The sequence below is a fragment of the Hypanus sabinus genome, chromosome 2 (assembly GCF_030144855.1).
Source record: "Hypanus sabinus isolate sHypSab1 chromosome 2, sHypSab1.hap1, whole genome shotgun sequence".
NCBI lineage: Eukaryota > Metazoa > Chordata > Chondrichthyes > Myliobatiformes > Dasyatidae > Hypanus > Hypanus sabinus.
The window spans coordinates 39,485,506-39,504,896 of NC_082707.1; the positions used below are offsets into that span (position 1 = coordinate 39,485,506).

General features: G+C 39.4%; 2 protein-coding genes across 10 annotated transcripts in view; one reads left to right on the top strand and one right to left on the bottom strand.

Annotated features, from left to right (window-relative positions):
• The window catches only part of rubcn (rubicon autophagy regulator), a 131,033-nt gene extending 122,830 nt beyond the window's left edge, over positions 1-8,203 (bottom strand). Inside the window, exons 1-2 of one of the 2 annotated variants that reach the window (XM_059944371.1) lie at positions 7,810-8,203; positions 6,358-6,607 (exon numbers count right to left, since the gene is read on the bottom strand). The gene's annotated coding sequence lies outside the window, so the exon portion shown is untranslated. The remainder of the gene's footprint in view (positions 1-6,357; positions 6,608-7,809) is intronic. The other variant, XM_059944377.1, reaches the window with a different exon arrangement.
• A 50-nt stretch (positions 8,204-8,253) lies between these two features.
• lrch3 (leucine-rich repeats and calponin homology (CH) domain containing 3) overlaps positions 8,254-19,391 on the top strand; it is a 142,049-nt gene continuing 130,911 nt past the window's right edge. For all 8 annotated transcript variants that reach the window (XM_059944417.1, XM_059944445.1, XM_059944436.1 and 5 more), the window contains exon 1: positions 8,254-8,530. In XM_059944417.1, the coding sequence (XP_059800400.1) occupies positions 8,272-8,530 (259 nt within the window). In that variant the 5' untranslated portion in view covers positions 8,254-8,271. The remainder of the gene's footprint in view (positions 8,531-19,391) is intronic.

Consider the following 19,391-nt stretch of genomic DNA (forward strand, 5'->3'; position numbering starts at 1 on the left):
GTACAGGTCATCCCTACCCTGGAAAAGTTCCAATTATCCAAGAACCAGAGACTCTATCCCTTGCACCAGTTCATCAGCCACTCATTCATCTGTACTATCATCCTATTCCTGCCCTGATGAGCATGTGGTACTGGGAGTAATCCAGAGATTACTACCCTAGAGGTGTACTTTTCAGCTTCTTTCCTAACTCCCTGTACTCACTGCGCAGGACCTCCTCCCACTTTCTACCTATGTCATTGGTACCAATGTACACCATGATCTTTGGCTGTTCACCCTCCCTCTTGAGAATCCTGGACGCCAGCACCTGAGAGGCAATACGCAATCCTGGCATCTCTTTTGTAGCCACCAAAGCCTCTGTCCCATCCCCCTAACTACCGAACCTCCTTTCACTATTGTTCTGCCAGATTTCACCCTTCCCTGCTGAGCCTCAGAGCCAGCTGCAGTTCCACTCAGTGCCTGATACTGCTGTTGTGCCCATGTAGGTTATTCCTGCCATCCCCAGCAGTTTCCAAAAGGGTATACTTATTGCTGATGGGAATAGCCACAGAGGAACACTGCATAGTATGCTTATTCCCCTTAACTCTCCTGATGGCCATTCAACTGCTACCTGCAGCCTGCACGCTGGGTGTTACGTGACTACCTCAGTAAGTTTCATCTTTGAGGTTTTGGTGCTTGGAAGTTGGGGTAAGTTGTTTTTTTTTACACAGAGAGTAGTGAGTGTGTGGAATGGGCTGGCGGTGGAGACGGAAACAATATGGGCTTTTAAGAGACTCCAGAATAAGTACATGGAGCTTAGAAAAATAGAGGGCTATGGGTAAGCCCAGGTAAGGACATGTTTGGCCCAGCTTTGCGGGTCGAAGGGCCTGTATTGTGGTGTAGGTTTTCTATGTTTTTCAGCCTATGAATGGTCCTCAGTACATCCAGCTCCAGTTTCCTGACCTTGTCAATCAGGAGTTGAAGTTGAATGCACTTCCCCCAATACCATTAGGTACCCTTCAATCCCACATCTTACAGGAGCATTCCACCACCTTAACTACCATCCTGTCTACACTTGTTATACCTTTGACTTCTCAAGCTTAAGTTCCAGCCTTTGCCTGTTGAGCCAAAGCCTGACCACTCCAACATTAGCACCCCACTTGCACCTCCTTTCTTTTCATTGGCTCAAATAAAGCTCACTCCCAATGAGACATTCTTTTCAAATGGCTCCTGCCATGCAATGATGCTGTCCTCTCACTCGCTAATTTGAAGAATGATTCACTCCCAAGGAGACTTGTTTTAAAATTGTTCCTGCTTTGTAATGACACTACTGTCATACTCACTAATTCAAAGTATAGGTTAACGCAAGAACATAGAACATAGGCCCTTCAGCCCACAATGGTGTACTGACCATGTAACCTATTCCAGAAACTGCCCAGAATTAGCATACCACATAGCCCTCTATTTTTCTAAACTCCATGTATCTATCTAAGGGTCTCTTAAAAGACCATATTGTATCTGCCTCCTCCACCATCACCAGCAGTGCGTTCCATGCACTCACCATTCTCTGTGTGGAAAAACTGACTCCTGACATCCCTACTGTACCTGTTTACAAGCACCTTAAAATGATGCTCCCTCATGTTAACCGTTTCAGTCCTGGGGAAAAGACTCTGGCTACAACGCGATCAATGCCTCTCATCATCTTATACTCCTCTATCAGGTCACCTCTCATCATTTCGTTGCTCCAAGGAGAAAAAGGCCAAGTTCACTCAACCTATTCTCATAAGACACACTCTCCAATCCAGGCAACATCCATGTGAATCTCCTCTGCACTCTTTCATCCTTCCTGTTGAAGTGACCAGAACTGAACACAGTACTCCAAGTCGTTGGCATATGCAAGTTCATTCATGGTTATAATGAAAGGCAACAAGGGACAAAGCATCAAATGACCACCTGCCATCTGAGAGCATAATGGAAATTAATGGACGTGTGAGAGACAGCAGATACATGAAATCAAGAGTTGGAAATTAGTGGGTCAGACAGCAACCATGGAGGGAATGAAAAGCCAACATTCCAGGCCAATACTATTCACCAGGACTGGAAAGAAAGTGGGGAGATGGTCAGAGGTGGAATTATTGAGTGATAAGTGTGTCCAAATGAAGTGGGTGATTGTGGTGGATAGGCAGCTGAGGGAGGGTTGATTGTGGGAATGATCTGAGTAGACAGGTGTTAAAGATAAAGGGCTGTGGAAGATGAAATCTTGAAGAGGACAATGTCCAATAAATAAAAGGAATAAAATGGATGTGGGGGGAACCTAAGGGTGGAATCTGTGGGTGAGGGGCAGATTAAGACGGTGGGGTGGGAAAGAGAAGGGGTTATGTCCCAAATGAGAATATCTGCAGATGTTGGAAATCCAAGCAACACACTCAAAATGCTGGAGGAGCACAGCAGGTCAGGCAGCATCTATGGGAAAAAGTACAGTCAACGTTTCGGGCCAAGGCCTTTTGGCCTTCCACAGAGATTGTTCCCTACACGACTACCTTGTCCATTCGTTCTTCCCCACTGATCTCCCTCCTGGCACTTATCCTTGCAACACCTGCCTCTAAACCTGATCCCTCTCTACCATTCAGGGCCCCAAACAGTCCTCCCAGGAGAGGCAACACTTCACCGGTGAGTCTGTTGGGGTAATAAGTGTGGCCTCCTGTATATCAGTGACACTCGACCTAGACTGGGAGACAGTTTCGCCGAGCACCTATGTGCCGTCTGCCAGAAGAAGTGGGATCTCCCAGAGGCCACCTATCTTAATGCCGCTTACCATTTCCATTCCGTTATGTCAATCCATGGCCTCCTACTTTCGCGATGAGGTTGCACTCAGGTTTGAGGAACACCACCTTGTATTCTGTCTGGGTAGCCTCCAACCTGATAGACTTGCCCGCCCATCGCCTCCCTCTGGTGCTCTGACCCCTTTTCTTTCTTCCATGGCCTTCTGTCTCTAACTATCAGACTTCCCCCTTCCCAACCCTGTGACTTTTTCACTGATCAACTTCCCAGCTACTTACTTCATTCCTCCCCTTCCCTGTTTCACCCATTACCTTATGTTTCTCTCTCCCATCCCCCACCTTTGAAATCTACTCCTCCCCTTTTTTCCTCCAGTCCTGCTGAAGGGTCTCAGCCCGAAACATCGACTGTACTTTTTCTATAGCTGTTGTTTGGCCTGCAGAGTTCCACCAGCATTTTGTGTATGTTATGAGGTAATAGGTGCAGTGGGATAAGGGGTAAAAGGGGGGAGGACAGAGAGAAGCAGTTATCAGAAGTTAAAGAAATTGATGTTCAGGTTATCAAAATGGAGACTACCTAAGCAAAATATAAGGTGCCATTCCTCTAATCTGTGTCTAGCCTCAACATGGTAGTGGAGGAGGCCGTGGACGGTTATGTTGGTGTTGAAAATGAACATGGGTGATCAGAATGCCTTTACAATTTTTAATTCCGTAGTTAAGCATAACTTTCCATATATTTTGTGGTACTTAAAATCCATGCTGTGTCCCTAGTATGTTTCCAGGATCAGATCATAGTAGAATGTACTTGAAAATACAATTGGAAAATTAGGGTATTAGAGAGACCAGTGGAAGTTTTCCTGTTGGACTGAAATTCCATGAAAAGAGAATTAGTTATAACACAAGTTCACATAAGTAACAGAAGCAGCAGAGGTAAATCATATCAAAATCATGAGTTTTAGTCTTTTTTAAAAAAGGAAGTATTCTTTCTGCAGATATTGCCTGGGTTACTGAGAATTTCCACTATTTTCTGTTTATCATCACTGCCACGGAAGTGGTTCAGAGTAACTACAAGGTGACCTATGTTATTTTTAATCCAACCAAATGCTTTGTGGAATAAAGGCTAAAAAGGTGTCTCAAGGCACACATCTGAATCTTTTAATGTCATACAGGCTTGATGTCCAGAGAAGTACAAGTATTTTGAACCTACATTTGAGAGAATAGCAAATTAACTTGAACTCTCACAAGAGCCTTTAGATCTATTTGTGTTCTCCTTGCAAACCTTTTAAATGCCTTAAATTCTAATGTAGGACTTGCATTCAGTTGTCACTACAGTACTGGCTGATATTAATGTTCTTTAAAAATAACGTTATTCTGCTGGATTGTTATTACCACTATTATCCTCATGATGGTGCTGTAATCCTCTAGATAACAGTGAAAATATTTGAACTTTAAGATTGAGAAAAGGTGTGGTACAGTAGAACTCAAATCTCATTTTATCCCCTTATTAAATAAAACATTGAAAAAACTGTGTGGGGGGTGTAGAGGGATAAGTGGGCATGTGAATACAATTGAGGTCGGCTGGGGGAGGAATAAGCATGGAGGTTGGTAGGTGGCAGGTGAAACCAAGAAAGGAGAGATAACGGGCAGATGGAACCAAGACCCTGGATGGACTGGTGGGAATGGGAAAAGAACACAGGACTACCTGAAATTAGAAAACTTAAATGTTCATGCCATTGGGCTGTAAATAGACTTGGATTCAGGATACATTTCATTGTCATCTTAATATTAAATGTTAAAGTGTAAATGATTATTTTCATATTGGTTACACTGGATGCAATACATTTAAACAAAGAGTGCAAATATGCTACATTTTCTTCAAATAGTATCTAAAAAAAAAAGTACAAAGATGAACCCTATACTTACAATCAGACATGAACTAACAACTTGCTAACAGGTAAATATTAGGTAGGTGTGAACAACAACATACTTGCACAGCAGTGTCATAGCAGTATAAGTAACATTAAACCCTAAGGCAAGAGCACAGGGGGATTTGAACAAAAATAGAGAATTTTAAAATTAAGTATTTGCACATCTGAATCACTGAAGAAAATATTGTTACTTCGCATGAATATTAGCATTTTGCATGAGTTTATAGAGAGTAGATGATTTTGATAGAAAACTTTGGCAGGGGAGTATCAATATGTCACTAAGGACAGGATGTCCTTAGACATCCTGAATGTCCTGAATAGAAGACAAAATTATAAACTTAGCAGATTCTAAGATAATCGAGCACTATATAAGTTTGACTATTGTAAACTTTATTTCAGCAGCAGCTTGGTCACCCAAGGCTGTGTGCCTAGCCCCCTGCTCTACTCACTTCATACTTATGACTGTGAGGTGAAGCACGGCTCCAATGGCATATTTAAGTTAACTGATGACACCACTGTCATTGGCCGAATCAAAGGCAGTGATGAATCAGCATGTACGAGGGAGATTAAAAGCCTGAGTGAGTGGTGCCACGGCAACCTCTCACTCATTGTCAGCAAGACCAAGAAGCTGATTATTGACTTCAGAAGGAGAAAACCAGAGGTCCAGGAGCCAGTCCTCATCAGGGGATCAGAGGTGGAGAAGGTCAACAATTGTACATTCTTTGGTGTGATCATTTCTGAGGTTCTGTTTTGGGTACAGCACATAAGTGCCTTTACAAAGAAAGCATGGCAGCGCCTTGACTTAGAAGTTTGTGAAGATTTGGTTTGTCATCTAAAACTTTGACAAACTTCTATAGACATGTGGTGGAGAGTTTATTGACTGATTGCATTGTGGCTTGGTATGGAAACACCAATGCCCTTGAACAGAAAATCTTATAAAAAGTAGTGGATAAAGCCCTGTTCATTGTGGGTAAAGCCCTCTGCACCATTGAGCACTTGCAGGAAAGCAGCATCCATCATCAAGGACCCCCACCACCCAGACCATGATCTCTTCTCGCTGCTGACGTCATGGAGAAGATACAAGAGCTTCAGGATCCACACCACCAGGTTCAGGAAAGGTTACTAACCCTCAACCCATTAGGCTCTTGAACCAGAGAGGGTAACCCCATCACTGAACTCTTCCTACAACCTGTGGACTTGCTTCCAAGGACTCCAATCATGTTCTCAATATTTATGCACACACAAAATGCTCCAAGTTAATTGGTGAAAGAGATACAGGACTGGAGAAAGGGGAAGTTTGCAAAGATTTAGTCTGTCATATAAAACTTTGACAAACTTCTATAGATATGGGGTGGAGAATATATTGACTGCTTGCATCATGGCTTGGTATGGAAACACGAGAGATAGGGATCACCCCACCAGCCTCAGCAGCCGGCAGGTATTTCTCTGTAACTTCTGCTATCTCTATCAAGGTCCCACCACCAAACATATCTTTCCCATCCACCCACTTTCCGCTTTCCAGAAGGATCACTCCTTATGTGACTACATTTTCCATTTGTCCCTCCCCACTGATTTCCCTCCTGGCACTTATCCTTGCAAGCGAAACAAGTACTACAGCTGCCTCTGCACCTCCTCCCTCACTATCATTCAGGGCCCCAGGAGAGGAGACACTTCACCTGTGAGTTTGTTGGGATCATTTACTGTGTTCGGTGCTCCAGCTGCGGCCTCCTGTATTTTGATGAGATCTGACATAGACTGGGTGACCGCTTCACCAAGTGCTCCATCTGCCAGAGAAAACAGGATCTCTCAGTCGTCACCCACTTTAGCTCCACTTCCCATTTCTATTCTGACAACTCAGTCCATGGCCTCCTCTACTGTCACGATGAGTTTGGATTCTATTCTGTTCCTCAGATTTACTGTGTATGCCTGCAAGAAAATGAATCTCAAGGTGATGGGTGACATATGTACTTTGATATTAAATTTATTTGAACTTTGAGTCCATTACTATTCACTACATCAATTCACTACTGATTCTACAACACCATAAATCCAGAATTTTACTGGCATGTCAATTACTGTCATTTTCCAGAGTGTGGTTAACCAAACTAAATCATCTGGTTTGCTCTTCTGCCAGGCAATTTTTGTACTAATGCTATCACAAACTTTTTTGTTAGCCACAGTTATGTCACTTATTTATTTTATTACTAGGCAAAAATGTGCAACTATTGTTACTTTTGTTCTTTAAATATTCATCGACTATCCTCCAGTGTCTTTTAATAAAGTTACCCAATCTATTATAGCAACATGCTCTTCATATCTTCCATTGTTCTGAATTTAACTATTTCACTTTCCATCTTAATGAAGAATTCCATCATACTGTGGTCATCCAAGACAAGAATATTAATTAAGAATACTATCTCTTCTTTCAGTTAGTCCTGACGAAGGGTCTCAGCCAGAAACTTCGACTGTACTTCTTCCTATAGATGCTGTCTGGCTTGCTGCGTTTCACCAGCGTTTTATATATGTTGGTTGTATTAATTAACACTTTTTGATTGTACAATACCTAGTCTAGGATAGCTTGTTTCCTTGTTGATTGCTCAATCTTAATCCCTAAAATCCCCCTAATCCAATCTGCGAATTGCTCCTCAACTTTATTAATGCTGATCTAATGTGGTATATTGTTTTGTGCATCTCATTTCCTGCGTGAGGCCCTTCTCTACATTACCACTATTGTTTAAAGGCTACAGACAACTCCCACCAATGTTTACCACCCCTGGGTATTCTTCAGCTCCATCCAGACTGATACCAAATCTTAATTTATTGAACTGGTAGCCTCTTTCATTATTACATAATTACTAAAAATTATACTTGGCCCCCTATTTCTTTTATACTTGTCCTTTTAAAATATCGATTAACCTTTGAATATTTATCTCTTATTTGGATCATTCTGCGGCCACGTCTACGAAATGACAAACGTTGTATCCGCTATCACTTATTCCATCCATTTTGCTACGAATGTTCCGCACGTTTCGAAACAGCACTTTTGGGTAAATACCTGGAAGATGTCTGTGGGGTAATGATAGATATAGACGTGGTTGGATGTGATGGCAAATAAATAAACTGTTTACCTGCTCTGCACGCTTTCTGAATCTGACTCCTGAGGATCCATCTCGGCCCGAAACGTCGACGTTTGTTTATTCCCCTCCATAGATGCTACCTGACAAGCTGTGTTCCTCCAGCATTTTGTGTTTATTTCTCTGTAATTGATACTTTATTCTGCATTCTGTTACTGAATTACCTCAAAGCACTATACAGACGGTACGCAAATCAACTTTTCACTGTACCTTGGTATTTGTGACAAGGTTGTCTGTTTGATACAAAAACAAATACCCCCCTAATATTTTGTATTAGTGTCGTTGGAATCTGTAGCAACAACAAATCTGCTTTTAGAGCTGACGGGTTGAACATCCCCAATAGGAGGGAAAGGCCGGTCGACGTTCAAAGTCGCTCCCCACTTCCCTCACGTTGTACTTCACACATGCGCAGATGGATCGGGGTTCGTACATGCGCAGTAGTAACCAGATTGTCTAATGGCGGCGGCGATGTTGATGTCGGACTGTCAGCTCGGTGTGGCGAGTGGTGGCGGCGGGGGAGGATTAAACGGATTTGATGGCGGAGGAGGCACTGGCCACAACGGCCCCACATCGGGTCAACTCCCTTGGAACAGAAGTTTGGAGCGGGCCTTGGAGGAAGCTGCTGCGACCGGAGTGTTGAACTTAAGCGGGAGGAAACTGAAGGAGTTCCCGAGGAGCGCGGTGAACCAGGACTTGACAGATACTACGCAGTCGGGTAAGTGAGATCTCCGAATAACAGTTGGCACCATGTAAACAGTGGGATGCGGGCGCGCGCGGCGCGTGTCTCGCCGATGACCACGAGCGGGGGCTGGGCGTGGGACTCGGGGACTTTGATTACACGCACCATATGAAAGTTTCGACTTCTGGTAGTTTGCCCAGGGGAAGACTAGGCAAGTATAGAGGAAATATGCAGATGCCGGAAATCTGAAGTATGCAAAATCCTAAAGTAATGGAAATACTTACAGGTCAGTTAGTATTTATTGGGGGGAATTCATGTTTCAGGGAGGTAGATTCCAGGGAATTGGAATTGCACAGTGATCAAGATTTCACAACCCTCAAGTAAAGGATCATTTAGGTTATCTTCACTCTGTGAAGCACCAACCCATCTTTGTTTTAAATGATCAGCCTTAATCTTGTAAGTTTCCTTCAAGATCTCGACGAATGGAAATATTGTCATTTGTACGATATGTATTTAAATGTTTCATTAAAATCTTGGAAGGATCGAAGAATATAAGTGTAATAATTTAATTTATTTTAGCCATTCATGATGGGACAGGAATTAGCTCGGTTTCTGTTGGACTGTCTGGTATATCAAGACTTTTGTATCAGCTTTGCAAATATAGTACACCTAGTTTTTCCTTTATCAACTCTGCAAGTTTAATCATCATAAAAACTAGCAATTTTTCAAAATTGATTTAACTTTTACGAGGTCATGTTTGCCTAGTTTTATTACATGAATCCTCTCCAAATGATCAGTTAATTTTCCTTGATTGTTAATCATTGGTTTAACACTATTGATTTCTAACGTTGGGTTCAGCATTAGTAATTTCTTTCCTCCCATAAATGCTGCTCATTCTCCCCCGCCCAGTTCTTCCAGCAGGTTGTTTGTTGCTCCAATATCAATAAAACACTTTTCTAAGCAAGGGAAGTAAAATGATGTACAGCTTATAGATGTGGCCTCACTAGTACCTTGTTCAACGATCTCTGCAGTTTTATTCTTTAAAACCTGCAGATGCAGGTCATTGGGATCTGGCAACTTGCGTTCTTTAGTCCCATTGGATTTCCTAACACCTTTCCCCTTGTGATAGAACTGCTGTTTCTTTTTTTGAGTATTTAGAACTAGATGTTGTAAAAAATTGTTTACAGTTGGAGCTGTTGAGGGGTGAGAAATTGTTATCAATGACGACATTGGAATTGTCAAATTTGAGGAGTACCAGTAGGTCTGAGATGTTTCACTCATGTTGCCAATTGTTTTAAGTTTTCCATCTTGTGCTCAAAAACATAAATATTAATGAACATACTAAAACGTCAGGAGTTTCATTGCTATGCCATTATGAGTAAACACCAAGAGTTTCAAAGTAAAGATTTCAAATACTTTTGCTTCTCATTTGTTGTTAATTTATTCCCTATACTTCATTGTTTGTGCTATTTATCTTTAACTGTTAAACTTCTTAAATTTCAACATTACTCTTTTCATTGTTCTTCGGGATGAGCTAACAACGGGACATCAGTATATTTCTTTGATCAACTAAAACTTAACTTCAAATACTGTTTTAAGCTGGTTCATTGATGAATCTTATGAATTCTTGACATGTAAACTTTAATCATGCTGTGTGTGCAGGTGTGCAGCAGGCTGATGTCATTTGGATAAGCTTTTGAATGTTGTCAGATGTTGCAAAGTTGTTTCATGCACTTACTTTACGGAGTTTTGGAAATGTGCTTTTTGAGTCCACAATATAGTAATGGAATGTTTAGGCACTGCGTTAGGAAATGGAATTCTACTTTGCTTTTGTGTTTCGTGCCATTTTTATGATCTTTTGTTGAGACCTATTTAAGTTGTTCTTCTGTCTCAGAAATTAAAATGAGATGGTATTGAGTGTGTAGTGACCAACATAATTTTAAAATCATCCAAAATGTCACATATTTACAGATGTGCATAATTTATTATTTATTACATTTCAGTGGCAGTTAAAATCTTTGAACAAAATGCAATATGTTAAAGTTAATTTAGAATCTTTGCTTTCAAGTTATTTTCAGGTTGTTTGATTTCTAGAATTCTAAGTTCACTTTATTTTATATTTTCTGTTTCAAACAAAATGAATAAGGAATGGCCAATTTAGGTTTTGAACATATTTGAGCTTCTGAATTTTTTCTCTGCCGTGAATTTGCCAGCTGCCTGCCTTGGGACATGCTGTTTCTTCTGGCGCAGTCTGGTGCCTGGTGTAGTGGTATGATGCTATGCAGCAGTCTCAGTGTAGTGGCAGAACATTTTTCAAAGTTAGTGAGGCCTCACTTTCAGGTTCATCAGCTGTTAATGCCATCACCATTACTAGGTGTTTGTGAATGTCTTTGATACCAACAAATATACAGTAGCATTTTATGAATTCTGTAAATAATTGAATTAAAAGATAAAGATAATACATTTTAAAAGATAAGAAATAGATCTGTGAACAATTTTGCATTAAATGAAATAAAACAAATAAAAAGGTGTATTTATTATTGTCCAGGCAAGAAATTCAATAGAAATATTGTACTTCAGCTGGTCCATTGTCTATCAGCCCATGACTATTTTTCTTCACATTTAACCATTCATTTTCTTACAAAGTTATTTTAGATTTTTCCTGCAGTGCTATATTTGTAGATATTCCCCATTGTAGTAATCAATGGTATAGAATTAATTTTCAAAACACTGTTTCTGTGATTGTCTTTAATTTATATGGCCTGGTCATACAGCCAAAATATGTCTCTGCAATTCGTTTTGATTTCGATTTAAAAAAACTCATAATATTGAAAATCCATTATCATTTCTATTATTTATTGCAATGCCAAGAGCTACTTCGGTTTATCTAGGCTTTTCTCAGAGCTAAAGGCAATTCCATCTTTCCTGTGATGCAGTCTTACAGATTAAAGTGTATAAATATATTCTGTTTAAAAATATTTCATAAAATAGATAAGCAAAGCCAGAACAGTTCTGTAACAATGACTTAGATGTTTCTTTTTTATTTAGCTTTTTCCACATTTATTCCTCCAGAATATATTATCCTTCACCTCTCTGCATGAAATATTGATTGGCTTCAGTCTGTGTAGTTTGCAATTTATCATTAACTATATAGATTGAATTTTAAATTAGTAATATAGGTATTAAATCTGCCACCTGTGAATATTGGACGAGCCATTGGGCTACTGAAAGCCTGTTCTTGCTCTTTGCATGTGACGAGCTGGTGACCCAATACGGTTTGACACTTAAATTGAATCATGACTAAGAATAAAGACCTAGTTTTATTTGGAAGATTGCAGCCTAGTTTAAATATGATGCCATTGAATAAAACAAGTTTACATTTGTGATATATAATGTTGTCTTGAGTTTTGGTTTAATGTAGTTCTTACGATCCTCTGTAAACATTCTTAAGCTGATTTGGAGTCTAAATTTTGGAGTTATTATTAAAGAACTATACAGACTTTCTTATGAGGAAAGTGAAATGTTATAAAATATTTTCCCTTCATTTCAATAATCATTATTTTGAGAGTGACTCAAAAGCATTGTAAATGCTCTGTGGGCCAAAATTTCATAACTTTTGAAAATGATTTTGTAATTGTAATTTTTTTTATTCTTCAAGATTCAAGATTGTTTCATGTCATTTCTACTACATAACAAAATAATTGTTAATCTGGATATAAAACAACATAAAAAAGCACAATAAGATAAAGAACACAATAAAAAGCATAATAAATGTAAATAGATAATATAACTTATATACATAAATTTATTATATCTACATAAAATGATGCCAGGCACAGGAGTCTAGTACATAAGGTGACTCTGACAGGAAATTATAAGTAGTGGTGGTGAGGATTGTGGAAAGGTGGGTTAGTGGCTGTGGGTGTTGATTAGCCTTATTTGAGTCTGGTGGTCTTGGTTTGGATGCTACATAACCTCCTCCCTATTGGGAGCAGGGCACACAGTCTATGAGCAGGGTGGGTGAGATATTTCATGTTGGTGCTGGCCTTTTGCCAGTACTTTTCTATATATATATGTCCTTGAGATAGGTTGGCTGGTGCCGACGATGCATTGGGCGGTTTTGACTACTTGGTGTAGAGCCTTCCTGTCCACCACAGTGCAGTTTCCATACCATACAGTGTATGTTAAGATGCTCTCTACTGTGCCTCTGTAGAAAGACGAGAGTATTAACATGCATAGTCTAGGTCTCTTCAGCCTCCTCAGAAAGTAGAGGCATTGGTAACCTTTCTTGATTGTGTAAGATGCGTTCTGGGACCATGAGAGGTTGTGTGAGATGTGCACTCCCAGGAGTTTAAAACTGTTCGCAGTTTATCCGCAAAGAGCAATGTGTCAACCAATTGCTTCATCCCATTTGTTTACGTTCTTTCTTAGTATATGACCAGACTTTTTCTTTTGAATAATGTAACCCATTGGAAGTTAGAATCAGGTTTATTGTCATTGGCATATTTTGTGAAATTTGTTGTTTTATGGATATAGTGCAATGCATAATGAATTACTATAAGTTAGAATAATAAATAAACAAGTTATAATTAAAGTGTTTACAATTTGAGGTTTTAAGTGAATCAGAAGTTGTAAAATTGTTTTTGGAATGGTATAGCAGTAGCAGCTGTTCAGTCTTGTTTCTTCACAAATTCTGACAGGAAATAGGAAAGCATGTGTATCCACAAAGGAGCTGATTACCTCAGGGCTTCCCTCAGAAGTTCCTATCAGGCATTGCTGTGGTTTCTATTTCAGTACTTTTATACATCCTATTTGTCTTTCCTTCCTTCTAATGTTTTTGTACAATCACTTTTCAAACACCAGTTTTAAATCATAAGCTGAATTTTATCTACCTGAGTAAACAAGAAATTAGATGTCAAATCAGCAGTATCTTTAGTTTTAGTGTATTTAAAATGTTCAGAGTTTATATTTGCATATACCATAGAAGCATCTATACAGGCAAATATTGGTGTAATAACCTCTGCATGATTTGTCCAAATTACAGTGCATCATTTTTCACTTGAGCATCTTGTGAACATATGGATTTTATTTGCCCCAGGAGTTAATGGTTGGGTTTCTTTGCTGTCTATGTGATTTATAGTTGATTTTTCCAGCATTACTGTGCAAATATTCTTGCTATTCTTTTAAAAGATTCATGGCTATGAATCTTTAGCTACACTGATTTGAAATTCTGATATATTTTATTGACAAATTTTCATTATGGCAACTAATTCCAGAATTTTGTTTCGTCATAAGGATCAATTGAATTTAGAATAGAATCATAGAAGTAATACTAAAACAATGGAATTTGTGTTTTTTTTTAAAGAAAAGGTAATGTAGACTCTTTTATACACTCTTCATAACATCTCTTACTAATCACAGTTTATTGACTTAAATAATTATGCACTGTAAACATTAACTTCTGATTTTTAGGATTTTTGATGTTTATTTAAATCTAAGTGATTTTCCTTTATCCAAAAAGTTGTGCCGGCTGGTGGCGCAATGGCATCAGTGCCAGACTCCGAAGTAAAGGCTCCGGAGTTTGAATCCAAGTCGGGCCACCCTCGAGTACGCTTTCCATGCATGCCAGGTTGAGCATCAAGCTAGCCACTCAGCCTTGTAAAAAAAAAGATCGAGTCAGGAACGTTCATATCATGACCCGGTTTATCTGAAGGGAGACCAATCCTGAAACCACGCACCAGACAAGAATGGCTGACAGTCTGGTGCGACATGCTAAAAAAAAATTTTTTAATCCAAAAAACTGGAATGCTAATTAACAGGCTTTGAGCCATCAAAACAAATGGTAAACCAAGCGTAAACATAAATTTATAGGATGGTTTTGAAAATCAAAATCATTGAATTTATGTTTAATCTCAAGCTCCTAAAGGATTGTAGGTGATTTCTGCATATACCTTCAGAGGAATTAAGTGGAAAAACTTCATATCTTCAAACCACGTTTTCCACTGGAGCAGCTGGGAAAATGGGCAGAAAAGTGGCAGGTGGAATTTATGTAGACAAGTGTGAAGTGCTCCACTTTGGGAGGATTCAAGAGCATTTATTTTCATTTTTCATTACAATAGTGTAAGGAAGAACAAAATGATTGTTACTCCAGATCCAGTGTAGCATAAAAAAGCATTAAAGCACAATAATTATAAATATAAAAGCATTCCTATGAAACAAAATGTACAAGTAACTTTTGAGTATGGCCATATATACACAAGATTGGCTTATGTACACAGACTGATTGTACATACATAAAGTGACACTAGGTGCAAGAATATCTGAACATAAGGTTACTGACAGGAAATGATAAAGTGGGTGAGGTGGATGTAGTGATGGTGGGAGATGGTGGAGTGGGTTAATCGGTGGAGGTGTTGATCAGCCTGATGGCTTGAAGGAAGTAACTATTTCTGAGTTTAGTGGTCCCGGTGTGGATGCTGTGTAGCCTCTTCCCTGATTTGGTGTAGGATAGTCCATAAACCATGTGGGTGGGATCCTTCATGATATTGCTGGCCTTTTTCCAGCTCCTTTCTGTATAAACGTCCTTGATGGTGTTTAGGCTGGTGCTAATGCCAACGATGCATTGGATGGTTTTAACTGCTCATTGTAGAACTCTCCTGACCACTGCAGTGCAGTTCCTGTACCACACAATGATGCATTTTAGGATGCTGTCTGCTATGCCACTGTAGAAGGTTGTGAGTATTGATATGAATAGTCCAGCTCTTTGCAGCCTCCTCAGAAAGTAGAGACAAAACAGGGCAGGATTTACCCAGTGAACGGTAGGGCATTGAGGAGTGTGTTAGACTTCAAAGTGCATTTATTATCAAAATATGTATCTATTATACAAACCTTGAGATTTGTCTTGTTACAGGCAGCCACAAGACAAAGAAACTCAAAAGAACCCATTTAAAAAAGACAAACACCCAATGTGCAGAGAGAAAAAAAAACAAATTGTTCAAGCAACAAAAGTAAGCAAGTAGCATTTAGAACAAAAGTGAGTCGTCATGTACAAAGCCAGAGCAGGCCTTAGCATCAGTGCAGTGAAGAGCAGAGTAAACGTCACAGAGCAGCGAGTAGAACTGGCCCAACCCTCACTTCTGGTCCTGACACCCTGCCTTTTTAATCTGCCTGGCCCTGCATTTAAATCATCCAAACAGTGGGTCATTCCAAATCTAGGATCTGGGTCCTGTCACTTTGATACTCTCTGGCCCTGGACCCCACCACTACATTTCAGCCCGTACCCAACATTTCCAAATTGGGCTAACGCTTAGATTGATCAAACCTTGCTCTTAGACGGGCCTCCAACCTGCCTCTCCTCTGCTCCAACTTGGATCGCCCTGACTTTGCTTTGAATATGCCTTGACCTCGGCCTGACTTCACCTCGCACCAACACACTTCGACCCTAGACTCATCCTCACCTTCACTTGCCTCTCTATTGTTCGTTCTGATCATTTACCATAGTGTTTTATTTTTACAAAGAAAGTGTTATTAATAAAGTATTTAGTTCTATTGCAATACGAGTGAATCTGCAGATGCTGGAAATAAATAAAAAACACAAAATGCTGGCAGAACTCAGCAAGCCAGACAGCATCTATGGGAGGAGGTAGTGACAACATTTCGGGCCAAAACCCTTTAGTTCTATTCCTGGTTTTGGTAACTGCCAGTAAGTTGTCACTAGCCTTTTAACAGCGCCATGTTAAACCAGTAGCAGTGGGATCTAGGAATACAGATCTATAATTCCTTGAAAGTGCTATCATGAGTAGATAGGGTTGTAAAGTGACATATTGGCCTTCATGAATCAGAGTATTGAGTACACAATTTGTGATGTTATGTTGAAGTTTTTATAAGATGTTGATGAAGATGAATTTGGAGTTTTGTATGCAGTTCTGGTTATATACCTACAGGAAAGATTTCAGTAAGCTTTGAAGAGTGCAGAGAAAATTTACAAGGTTGAATAGATTAGGGCTTTGTTACCTAGAGTGTAGGTGAATGAGTTAATATCTTAGAAGTGTACAAAATTACGAGTATATATAGTATAGTGCAAAAGTCAGGCACATGTAAAAACATTCTGTAAAGTGAATATGCTTCCAAAAATAATTAAATGAAAACTTACTAAAAGTCAAGAAATATACTATAAGGAGCAGTTTAAAAAAATCAAATCAATACTTGGTGTGACTACCTTTTGCCTTTAAAACTGTATCAGTTCTCTTAGGTATATTGTCATGCAGTTTTATAAGAACACCAGCTGGTAAGTTCTTCTAAGCATCTTTGAGAACTTGTCACAGTTCTTCTGCAGATTTTGTTTGCTTTACTTGCTTCTGTCTCTCCAGATAATCCCAGTAAGCCTCAGTGATGCTCAGTGGAGGCTAATCTCCTTGTTCTCCCTTTTCACTAAAGATAATTCTTTATGATCATGGCCATGTGTTTGGGGTCATTGTCCTGCTGCAGAATGGAGTTGGGACCCATCAGATGCCTCGATGATGGTATTGCATAATAAATGCAAATCTGCTTGTACTTAGTGCTGAGGATTCCATTCTTTCTGATCAGATCAATGTCCATTTGCAGACACGCAGCCCCAAACCTGTAGGAAATCTCCTCTATGCTTCACTGTTGGTTCTAGATACTCATCCATGTAGCATTCTCCCAGTCTTCTATTGACAAACTGCCTCCTGTTTGAGCCAAAAATATCAAATTTTGACTTGTCAGTTCAGAACACTTGCTGTCATTGTTCAGCACTCCAATCCTTGTGTTATTGTGCATAGGTGAATCCCTTGGCTTTGCTTTCACTTATAGAGGAAAGGCTTTTTGGCAGCAACTCTTCCATGAAGACCACTGTCTGACAAGACTTTTTCTGACTGTAGAGGAGTGTAATTGGGTTCCAGTGGCTTCTATGAGTTCAGAGCTGATATCAGTGCTGGACTTCTGATTTAGAAGGGACATCAGTGATATCTCTTGTCTGCTGCACTCATTTTCCATGGCCAACTATTGCATTTCTGGTCCTCAAGCTTGCCTATTTCTTTGTGCTTCCTCAGAAGAGCTTGGACAGCACTTCTTGAAACTCCTGTCTGCTGTGAAATTTTTGCTTGGGAGAGACCTTGCTGATGCAAGATGACCACCTTGTGTCTTGTTGCTATACTCACTCTGCTGTGGTGTAAGAATTGATAATATGATGGTTAAACTGTCACATTTGCCACACCCTCACCTTTATGTTTGGTTGCCCTTTGCCCAGTTTAATTCCTTTTTACACCCTTTTGTGTTTCAGTTAATCAGTTTAGTTCACTTGACTTATTGTGTCATTGATCATTAGTACCTGTTTGTTATATTTGTTTAATTATATACTATGTTATATAGCCACAAAGTAATCAAATTTTTATTTGAAAAGTGGTCTGTTACTTAATATGCAAACACGAGGAAATCTGCAGATGCTGGAATCAAACAACACACACAAAATGCTGGTGGAACACAGCAGGCCAGGCTGTGTTCCACCAACATTTTGTGTGTGCTGTTACTTAATATGTTTCTTTCTTTAATGAAATACAAAAAAATTCTCTAATATTTAATTTTTTGGAAAATGAATGTTTGGAAATCTAAAACTTGCTCTTTTTCTGATGTTGTATTAATGCCGAAGACAAAAATAAACATCTAAAACAAAAATTATATTAAAAATCTAGAGTGCCTAAGACCTTTGCACAGTACTATAGATAGAGTTTCCCCTGGTTTGTGTGAGACTAGAACTAAAGGTTATACATTTATGGTGAAGTATTTAAGGGAAAACTGAGGGAGAATTTTTTCGCTCAGAGGCTGAGCGAATATGGAATGAGCTGCCAGCAAAAGTGGTGGATGCATGTTCAATTGCAACATATAAGAGAAGATTGGAAAGGTGTATGGATGGGAGGGTAATTGAGAGCTATGGTCTGGTTGCAGGTAGATAGAACCAAGCAGAATATTAGGTTGGCACGGACTAGATTGGCTGAAGGGCCTGTTCCTATGCTGTATGCTCTGATTCTATGACATTTATTATACACGTACTGGAATCCTTAAATTCCTTTGTTGATACTCGTTGGTATTCAAAGCCAGCCAAATTAACAAAATATATTGTTGCATAAGTATATGTATTTTTTGATGTTGAGCTGAACATGTTAACTTTAAGAATTTTAAGTGTGATTGCCATTAATTAAGTTCAGCTCCCTGTGAAATTAATATAGGCCATGTGATGTGTCAATGAACAATTGTTTATTCTGAGGTTGTTTTTCAAAGTTATCTCTTTTTTATTATTAATTGCAATCGTGAACAATAGTCAGATCAGAAATGCTGATCAAGTCAACTAATTCCCAAAGAGAACTCTGATAGGCCAATCAGACGGTTCACTGCTGCTTAGCAATAGAACATTTAAAAAATTGTATGTACAATTAAGAAACATTAAAAATAGTAGAAATCTTGATGATCATGATGAAGTCTGCTGAAGAAAGATATTTATACACATGCTGTCCTCCATAATTCAGAGAGATTGAAGGATAAGGTTACAGGGTGACAAAATGTGACAGGAACACTTGGAACTAAAAACTAATTGCAACTGGGAGAAAACAGTACCTGATCTTTCTCCACTGTTCTCCAGCAATTTAAGGACTAAGTCCAGCCGGAACATAACTTACAAGTACTCTTGAAAATCAGGTATTAACCCTACCTGCCAACAACCAAGCATTGCCATCCTGGTCCCCTTCATGACAGCTTATGAAGAAGCATGTGACTTCCCTCCCAGAGATAATAGGTGTTTATGCACTCGACTCTTGAAGGCTTGGACCCCATCGTCGCAGGTGTTTCCAACCACAGCATCTGGAAGGCTGTTCCAAATTCTGAT